A 10,027-nucleotide genomic window follows, 5' to 3' on the forward strand; every position below is an offset into this window, starting at 1 on the left:
TTTGCTTAAATATTACTTTAAAATTACAATTCATCTATTATCAAAACAGTTGTTGATTAATCTTTGGTTGATTGACTAAAATTACAATTAATGAACCAATTGTTTCAGCTTAGACGTCACCTTGGCCCAGTTCACTCTGTGACCTTTCACAGGTGAATGGGCAGATTCAAAACACACAAAGAAATGAGACTAAGGGTTATATAGTATATAGTGTGAAATAGAATAGGGCTACAACCAAAATTTGTTTTTGCTTATTGATTAATCTGTTAATTCTTTTCCGGTCTACGCATGTTAACATGGATGTAAACAGTGAGTGAAACGTTAGTGAGTGAAAGCATAGACATAGACGTGGATGGTTGTAGAGGGAGGGTGTGTGTGTGTGTGTGTGTGTGGGGTGGAGCCTCAGGCTCACTACTACAACTGCACTCAGTTGACCCACATCATGCAAAGACAGAGAAGAATGAGGGGATATAAGGCCCACAAAGGAATTAAACAGAGATCACCTGATAATGTCATGCTTTTAACATAGGGGTGTTTTTAGGACAAGCCTGTGATTAGTTGGGTAATAGCTAGTCAATGTTTCACTAGACTAAGTAGTCACAAGAGCAGATCGGTTGTACTTGCATATGTAAACAAAGTCCTGAGCCATGGGGAGGCTATTGGAAATGTAAGGTAATCAAACCCATATTGTGGACAGTTTCCTTTAGTTAATTCGTTAATTTCTTGGTTTATAGACTATTTAATGCACTTAATATCAACTTTGTGATATGGATCAAACAACTCTTTTACAGAAGAAGGATGAAAATTATATGTAGTTAATAATTACAACAAATAATAGTTATTGCGGTCCACATTTAATCTTTTCAAAGACCAACTTTGGCTGGCTTAATTAAACACTTTCATAAATGAGCCCAAGCTGCATGCATGGAAAGTGGAAGACCCAGTAAAAACCATCGTAAATACAAAAATGTGAATATGATTGATGGACAATAAGTCCGCTAATGGTCCACCGTTGCTTCAGATCAACTTCACCAAGTAATTTGGACAGAAATTGCCTCCTAATATAAATGCACAAACAATATTTAAAATATCAGTTATAGGCTATTATAAATATAAACATATTTACCCAGTTCTGTCATAAAGGGTAACAATGCCACTGTTTAACATGTTCTAGTATACATTTGTAATGTTATTTTGATGAAATACAAACTTTAAAAGATAGCTGACTTATCTAAAATCCCGACTTTTCATCACAAATTTCAAAGTGTTTCCTTGAAGGAGAAACGAGCCACTTCTCCTCGCGTGCGGCTAGGTGGAAACAACGAACATTTCACCGACTCGACTGCGCGGAAATGGTCACGAAGAAGAAACAGCGTCCATTTCCTTTTCCGGTCTTGGATTAGAAACGTCGTGTGAACGGCGCCACCAAACAGAAAGTTTTTACTGAAAACTTAGCAGTTTGGGTGATTTTCGCTTCTTAAACTTGATCGTTTCTGTTTGACTTGTATTACGTAAGTCGGATAAAGGATAAAGACAGAATCGAAAGGTTCGTACGTTTAATTAAAGCGGTTATTCGCTGATGTTGGTAGCTTGCAGACAGCAGTGTGCTAACGTTAACTAGCAGGTAACAGTTAGCCGGGGAGTTTTGGCGGATGTAATTGATGTAATTTAGCGTGTGTGTTGCTCCTGGTTAGCACATTTGTCAGCAAGTCAGTTTACAAACAAAAGCTAAGTTTTGGACTAACTGTGTGCATGTAATATATATATGAGTAAATAACTGGACGTTTGTCTAAGTTGGTATGAGTGAGACAGTGGAGAGGGTTTGTGCTCATGTAGCTAGCCCTGTTTGGGACTGTCACGATGGTGTGACACAGCTTATGTTGCATGGTGTAAATGATATGATGTTCTGCAGGATTGGGATATGTCTCTTCCTAAGCGGGAGGTGGAGGAACTAAGGCCATGGGTGGAGCGGACTGTGAAGAAGGTGCTGGGTTTCTCAGAGCCCACGGTGGTTACTGCTGCTTTGCACTGTGTTGGAAAGGGACTGGACAAAAGGAAGACCATAGGTAACTGTATTGACCATTTGAGACTGCTGTGTTTTATCCAGATGCATGAAGATTCAGTTAAGACAAATCCATCCAGGGTCTTAAGTTACGTCATAACCATAATTCATTTAATCTATATGGAAGATGCCGCCGTGGTTTAAACAGGAAAAGGACAACTGGTTTGTTTTTGGCTGTAGAGCCAAAGAGAAGGATTGCAGTGATGGTTAACGTCACTGTATATTACATTACCTTCAAAAAGTTGTCCAAATTATTTGGGTAAACCATCAGTGTTTGGGATGATTGTCAAGCTGCAGTCTCACCACAGAGTTTATTAAGTAGCCTTTCAATTAGATGAGGGACATAGTAGTGATGACCAAACCATTATATGTAGTTTTAGCTGTCAGCAGTCAAAAAAGAGATTTTATTTTTATTTTCAAAAGAAAGAAATAGGCAGTTAGTTAATACCTCAATGGGGAAATTCAATTTTTACACTTGTTTGTTGTTACGCTACACAAATAGGCCCAAAATATACACATTCAAACACAGGACCCATAAACATGCAGGAGAGGTGTCAGAGCGAAGAGGCCGCCACATAGTCGGCGCTCCAAGCAATGGAACCTCTCCAGCTACCAGTCCACACTCCGTACTTAGGTTCATACTGGGACCCTCTGGTTCGGTAATAGAGACTACAGGTGATAGAGTTTTACTCTGTAAATTGATCCTTGTGAAAAATGCTAAGCCAACAATGTCCCCATTTTCCTTATTTTATTTTGCAGGACAGAGAAGGTAATTGGCTGTAGTGTACTGCACATCCTTCTAGACTCAACTGTCAGGCACTTTGAGAAATTGCCTAAATTGAGACAATGATCAAAGGAGTCCTGCTAATTGCTATTGCTAATTGTTTGACACTCATTTCCACCTCAGACCAGCTGCGTCCCTTCCTTGATGACTCTGCGGGAGGTTTTGTGGAGCGTCTCTTTGAAGCTTTGGAGGAAAGCCGCAGTGCACGTGGCAACAAAGGAGGAGGAGAAAAGCACCGCAAGAGAGACCTCAAGGTAAGCACACTCATCCTCGCAAACTTGAACTAGCCACCGCTGTATTATCATGACATACCTAAACACATTTACATGCACTATTATGAAAGTGGGGAAGTCAGAAAGAGGCTTGGACTGCTGCTTTGTCACTTTTTGCCCCCCCTCCCCCCCCTTTAAACTGTATCAATTGGTCAAAATTCTTATCGCTTAATCTATTAACCTCCCTAGCCTGTATACATACTAAGTTTGATTACTCTAAACCCCTAGATCCACTGTGTGGATGTTATTGACAGAAGATAGTCATATTAGATAGGTCTGAAACGATTCCTCATATAATTCGATTACAAAAAATCCTCGATGCAAAATGACTTTCCTCGAAGCTTCGTTAAATCAATGGTACCAACGTTGTATCGCTGACGGACGGTGTTTCCGCACGGAGCATGGTAACTGTCGCACAGATGCGGCTCAGTCTGCTGCTGGCGACACATGCCAGAGCGTAAATAGCGAGGGGCTAACGGTACAGATCCACTTTTGCGACACGACCAGAGACAGGCTGGAGAAAACGACAGAAAGTGTCCAAAGTTTGGAATCAGTTCAGACGTAATTAAAACTAAAACTCTGTACAGTGTATCTACTGCAAAATCAAACTAGCTTGGCACCATAATAGCACGACGTCAGTGCTCTAGCATCTCAACAGAAAACATGAGTCTAACTTAATCATCCATTCCACGAAGAGGACCCAACGATGAAACTACACCAAACACAACAACTACCAAAATCAAAGACAAGAAAATACGTAGTGGTGACCACGATCTGATCTAAAGAGCTGGCGTGTTGACTATCCCTTTGGAAAAACAGCTGATCAACGATCTAATAGCATGTGTAACAGAGCTGTGTGACATTATAATCCAATATATAAATGAAAATAGGTTGTGTATAAAAAATATTTACATATAGGCCTACTGTATATACAGATCAGTCTCAGGTTGAAACTTGTAGTTCTGAAAGTTAAGTTGAGTTAAGTTGCACAAATGTTTATGTATGTTTATTGTATGCCTTAGTTTGAGGTTGATCTCATTTGAAAAAAAAATCTTTAAAAACAATGTAATATGGCACTTAAATGCACTTAATATGTTTAGTTTTTGAGAGATGATATATTGTAAGCAATGTAGGCAATACAAATGTTGCTTTTTCCCCTAGTTTTTGTTTAAAAACGCAAAAAAAATGTATCCGATTAATCGATCGATAAAGTGCTAGATTAATCGATTACAGAAAGAATCAATAGCTGCAGCCCTAATATTAGATAATTATATATTTAATAATATTGGAATAATTGTAAACACAGTCATGTTTGGCTTAATGATGAGCTGTTATATTGGTGTTTCTGTTTTGGCTGGTTGGTCACAGGATGTGTTTGGCGATGAGCCTGAAACAGGTGCAGTGCGAGAAATTCAGGAGTCGGTAGATGGGACAGCACCAAAGAGGAAACGGGTCCCTCGCTTTGAGGAGGTGGAGGAGCCTGAGGTCATACCTGGACCTCCGTCTGAGAGCCCTGGCATGCTCACCAAAATGCAGGTAAGAGATTTTGTCCTCGGTGCAGTTAAGATTGTTCCTAAGTAAGTTATTTTGAGTTTTCATGGTAAACTTTCTGCTTACTAACTTCTTCTCTGTTTTATTAGATAAAACAGATGATGGAAGCAGCCACGAAACAGATTGAAGAGAGGAAGAAACAACTGAGCTTTTCCTCCTCAGTCCCTGCTGCACCAGTAAAGAAATAACTTTTTTGACTTCAAGACTTAACATACTGAAAAAAAAGTATCAGTAATTCCAGGCAATTCATTCAATATGACACCATTTTTATTTTCACTGACTTTAACAATTGCCCCTTCCCACACCACCGTCACAGCTGGAATCCCCTCCAGTCTCACGGCTTCTTGGCACATCCGCTGGTGCAGCTGCAGGTGGTGGCTCATCTATCGCCCCCTCCCAGGCTGCCAGCTTCATGAATGATGCTATCGAGAAGGCCCGCAAGGCTGCGGAGCTACAGGCCCGCATCCAGTCCCAGTTAGCCATGAAACCTGGTATCCTCGGAGCCTTGGGGAACACTGGGCCTCACAACCTAGTGGCACTAGCTAATCTACACGCTATGGGAATTGCCCCACCGTGAGTAACGTCACAGTATTTAGGATTTTAATATCCAAAGATGACGTGGCAGTGGGAAAATAGCCTGCTTTCTCTGTGTCCCTTTTTTGTTTTTTTGTTTTTTTTTTATAGAAAAGTAGAAATCAAGGAGGTGAACAAGCCAACACCTCTTATTCTGGATGACAAGGGAAGAACTGTGGATGCCAGTGGAAAAGAGGTTGAACTCACACACCGCATGCCAACACTGAAAGGTATGTGTACACAGTGGTCCAGTACCTGTACACACACACACACACACACACACACACACACACACACAAACTTCTTGCCTTGTTCCTCAATTAATTTCCCTCTGTCTCTGTAGCAAACATTCGAGCAGTAAAGAGGGAGCAGTTTCGTCAGCAGCTTAAGGAGAAGCCTGGAGAGGACTTGGAGTCCACGTCCTACTTCGACCAACGTGTGACGATTACACCGGCTCAGCGCCCTCGCAGAGGCTTCAAGTTCCATGACCAGGGGCGCTTTGAGAAGATTGCTCAGAGAATAAGAACTAAGGTTGGGTTTTAGCTCCTAAATTGTCACCTGTCAGCAGTTGTCTCACGCTGGTTATTTGGATTAGACATAAAAGTAAATAATGGTTTGAAAAAACTTGTCTTTTTCCCTCCTTGTTTGATTTTGACCTAAATTAGGCCCAGTTGGAAAGGTTGCAGAATGAGATTGCCCAGGCAGCAAAGAAGACCGGAATCCAGGCATCCACCAAACTGGCACTGATTGCCCCTAGGAAAGAGATTGGAGAAGGGGAGGTGCCCAACATTGAGTGGTGGGACTCCTACATTCTGCCCTACAACATAGACATGTAAGAAACTACAACTAACCCAGGAACTTAAGCACTTAGTTTGATGTTAAGGGTTAAATGTTAAAACCTTGGAAAAAAGTCCTTTGTCTCATTGTCACTGCCATGGTGAAGCTGTAGAATAAATAATAATGCAGCCTGTGCTATTAACTTACTGTAGTTAACTGACAAGTATTCCCTCTGTTCCTATGAAGAACACCCGACACAAAATTTGAAGAGTTGGAGCTCTTTGGTGTGACCAACCTGGTAGAACATCCTGCCCAAATCAGCCCTCCAGGTCAGTGTATGGAAGGTAAAAAGTCTGCACACTGTTAAAGGTGCTCCGAAAGGATGTGTGTTTTAAAAAGATGAACATTTCTGTCCCATAAAATCTCTATTATGAGGTAGAAGTGCACTCATAGAGAAATACCAATTGGCGTTGAAATTAACATGACCCTGGTGAGTTAATTAGTAGTATACCGGTAGCCAATTACAGACCTGCCAACCTGTACGCATCATAGTAGATACGCTTTTTGCGTAGTAGATACGCATTTTGACATCAACATACGGTTATATGATTTGTCACTTTAAACTACGCAAAAATCAGGTGACTGCTTTGAGTTCACTCGTTCACGTGCAGTAGGCGTCTCAGTCTAACTCAGGATAGTAGGCAGCTAAAACTTGTGGCTAAAACAGCGTAGCAGCCACGAGCATGCTGGAAGAAAAAACTAAAGAAGAAGAGTTTGACCAATCACAGCTTCGGGTCCCTTCCTCCAGTGTCAAGCGGGGATATCGGCTACTGATAGTAAAACGAAAGCATCAAATGCAAGTGTTATTCCTCCCTCATTCCTGTTTAGTTTGGTTGGTTTCCCCCATATATCTATGGGTTTCCCCAAAGGAGGACGGTGCTTGCAAAGGTAAACAGGTTTGATGTAGAAAGGTGAAATTAATTAAAGTTAAATTAGGCTGTGTGTTTTCAGTGTTAAACACTGCTGCAGGTATTCATGCATGACTGTTGTTGGTGATTTCCAGAAGTGGAAGACTTACTCAGATTATGTATTGCAGTCCTGCATTCAGCATCTTCCCTATGTAATAGTACAAAAGTATTATCAAAATATACTTAAAGTACCAAAAGTAAAAGTGCTCATTATGCAGTGTAATTTATTTTATTGGATTATATTATGATCCAATTAATTGTATTAAATGACTGATAATTTAAATAAAATGTTTTATTTAATTCAAGTAGCCTACTTGAACATAATTTTGTAGGGTTTAAAATGTATACAGATTTGACATTTAATGGCACATTTGTTCCGCGTGCGTGCTGCCGTGTTCATGAACCAGAACTTCGACAATAAATCAGTAAGTTGCTACTCAAGTTATTCAAGGTTGGCAGGTCTGCAATTAAATGAACATTTTAAATGAAGTCAGACCTCATAAAGAGTAAAAAAATAAAAAATACAAATTTGAAAATAGACAATGCATCATGAACATAACTGTGGGGTTAGATGATGCATTTTCATTCCAACTTGTTTTTGTCACCCACATCTTGATCCCTGGTTTTTAACAGCCAAAACGGATTATTTTACATTTTTGCAGTACCTTTTACAATGTGCAGACGTAACATACTTTTAGATTTTGATGCTCTGTCTGTCCTGCCCCTGAGCAGTATGTTGTATGTGCGTGCTCTAATTTATGAAAGCAGTTATACATCTTTACCCTGTCTACAAGCCCATTCACATCATATAATTGAAGTCCTATCTGGAATTATTTCATAACTACCATAATTTGTTGGAATTGTTACAATATATATGGTGTTTTTTACTCAGTTGACGCAGATAAGCCGGTAACGCTAGGCGTGTACCTGACAAAGAAAGAACAGAAGAAGCTGAGAAGACAGACACGAAGGGAGGGGCAAAAAGAAGTTCAAGAGAAGGTTCGCCTGGGACTGATGCCTCCACCAGAACCCAAAGGTACCCACATACAAATTACTATTATTACAAACTACTGCAATAAAGATTTAACCGAATCCAAATGTAACTGATGTTTGGTTTCATTTTCTCAGTACGCATCTCTAACCTGATGAGAGTGCTGGGGACGGAGGCGGTTCAAGACCCCACGAAGGTGGAGGCCCATGTCAGAGCGCAGATGGCCAAGAGACAGAAGTTAGTAACACCGTTAACCTCCACACTGCTACACTCTCATTCCTTGCACTATTTTGATATTTCCATTTAACATTGTATGATAATCCATCATCCATAATCTCCCTCTTTGCAGGGCTCATGAGGAGGCAAATGCAGCACGCAAGCTCACAGCGGAGCAGAGGAAAGAGAAGAAGGTCAAGAAGTTAAAAGAAGACCTCAGTAATGGTGTTCACATTGCAGTGTACAGGTGTGCATTTGTAGCAAGAGAGCACATAACTGTCGTTCAAATATATAGTGCAGAGTGAGTTGCAATGTAGAAGTGTGTCTAATTTAAGCACCTTACCTTCCCTGTACAGGATCCGTAACCTGCAAAATCCTGCTAAGAAGTTTAAGGTGGAGGCCAATGCCAACCAGCTGTACTTGACCGGCACAGTAGTTCTGCACAGAGATGTCAACCTTGTTGTGGTGGAGGGAGGTAAGGGTTTACACCGACAAGTGCCAAATTAAATTGTTTCACAAATTACAGCTGGTACTTTTCATGAAACGTGATTTGCAATAATCATTAAATGTATAATATGTGGGATTTTCCTTGAAAACTAATCCCTCTCAATCATCCTCTCTCTCTCTCTCTCTCTCTCTCTCTCTCTCTCTCTCTCTCTCTCTCTCTCTCTCTCTCTCTCTCTCTCTCTCTCTCTCTCTCTCTCTCTCTCTCTGCTATCCCTTTTAACAAGATAAGTAGTTGGATTATCAAAATCAAACTTAAAATCTAAATTTCTCCCTCCTTTTTTAGGCCCCAAGTCCCAGAAAAAGTTCAAGAGGATGATGTTGCACAGAATCAAATGGGAGGAACACAACAGTAAAAGAGATGGTAGGAGGGGCTTGACTTTTGAGTCTTTTGTGCAAGTTGCCATGCCTTTGCTTATTTCAGGGATACTTAACTCTTTACCATTGATTCTCAATTAGATCCAGATGGTGATGATGATACAAAGAGGAACAACAAGTGCTGGCTGATTTGGGAAGTGAGTGTTCATGCATCCTGAGTTACTAAAATCTATTTAAATTGAATGCTTTTGTTTGTGAATTCATTCAAGACTAACGATTCCTATGGTTCTCCAGGGCACAGCTAAAGAGCGTAGTTTTGGGGAGATGAAGTTCAAGCAGTGCCCCACAGAGAACATGGCCAGAGAACACTTCAAGAAACACGGCACAGAACACTACTGGGATCTAGCTCTCAGCCAGAGCGTGTTGGACGGCACAGATGACTGAAACCTCAATCAACCAAGCCCAACAGCCTCACAGTCAGTTGGCCTTCACTGTTGACTGGCTGCCTTCAAGTGAGGAAAGACGGACTTAATCAAGAGACTTGAACATAGAAAAGGAGGAACAATAAACCGTGTGGATCTTTTTGCAAGAATGTGTGACAGATGAGGGTGTGTAGGACTGTGTGTATGTGTGCGTATGCCTGCATCAGTGTTCATCTCTTTGTCGTAGGCTATTCTGTCAAATGTGGTCTGTTATTGAATAAAATCTGACAGATTGCTCTGTGATGTAAATAACTTACTCAAAGCTTTTTGTGATGACGAGAAATAGTGTCAGATTATGCTATGACATTTTTTGTGCTGAAATCCCCATGTACACTAGTAATCCATGAGTCAAAGCAGTTATTAAAAAAACCACCCCATTACTGAATTACCGCACTGTTATTGTGCTAACACGTTTAGAGTAAACCTGGATAATGTTACGAAATTGTTATTACACGATTTATTGTGGTCATTACAGGTGCATTTAAAAAAAAAAAAAGTTCCCAAATCAATTTTTTTTCTTTTGGAGAAA

At 40.5% G+C, this 10,027-nt stretch overlaps 1 protein-coding gene across 1 annotated transcript; it reads left to right on the forward strand.

Moving 5' to 3' along the window:
* Positions 1-1,368: 1,368 nt before the first annotated feature.
* prpf3 (PRP3 pre-mRNA processing factor 3 homolog (yeast)) lies at positions 1,369-10,020 on the forward strand. Its single transcript, XM_039806778.1, has 17 exons — positions 1,369-1,546; positions 1,913-2,066; positions 2,970-3,100; positions 4,487-4,654; positions 4,759-4,845; positions 4,986-5,242; positions 5,354-5,472; positions 5,586-5,773; positions 5,908-6,074; positions 6,266-6,348; positions 7,880-8,023; positions 8,116-8,215; positions 8,328-8,441; positions 8,551-8,669; positions 8,985-9,062; positions 9,158-9,213; positions 9,311-10,020. Exons 2-17 carry the CDS (start codon positions 1,922-1,924, stop codon positions 9,458-9,460), a joined length of 2,106 nt encoding a protein of 701 aa, XP_039662712.1. The 5' UTR covers positions 1,369-1,546; positions 1,913-1,921; the 3' UTR covers positions 9,461-10,020.
* Positions 10,021-10,027: the final 7 nt, after the last annotated feature.

This window comes from Perca fluviatilis, chromosome 7 (assembly GCF_010015445.1).
Source record: "Perca fluviatilis chromosome 7, GENO_Pfluv_1.0, whole genome shotgun sequence".
In the NCBI taxonomy this organism is placed as follows: Eukaryota; Metazoa; Chordata; class Actinopteri; order Perciformes; family Percidae; genus Perca; species Perca fluviatilis.

What these genes read in the sequence shown, in the direction of transcription:
- prpf3 (XM_039806778.1), top strand. Translation starts at nt 1,922, where the DNA reads ATGTCTCTTCCTAAGCGGGAGGTGGAGGAACTAAGGCCATGGGTGGAG. An exon ending in CTGCCCTACAACATAGACAT is followed by an intron (nt 6,075 to 6,265) that starts GTAAGAAACTAC and finishes GTTCCTATGAAG; the next exon opens with AACACCCGACACAAAATTTG. An exon ending in AGTGCTGGCTGATTTGGGAA is followed by an intron (nt 9,214 to 9,310) that starts GTGAGTGTTCAT and finishes ATGGTTCTCCAG; the next exon opens with GGCACAGCTAAAGAGCGTAG.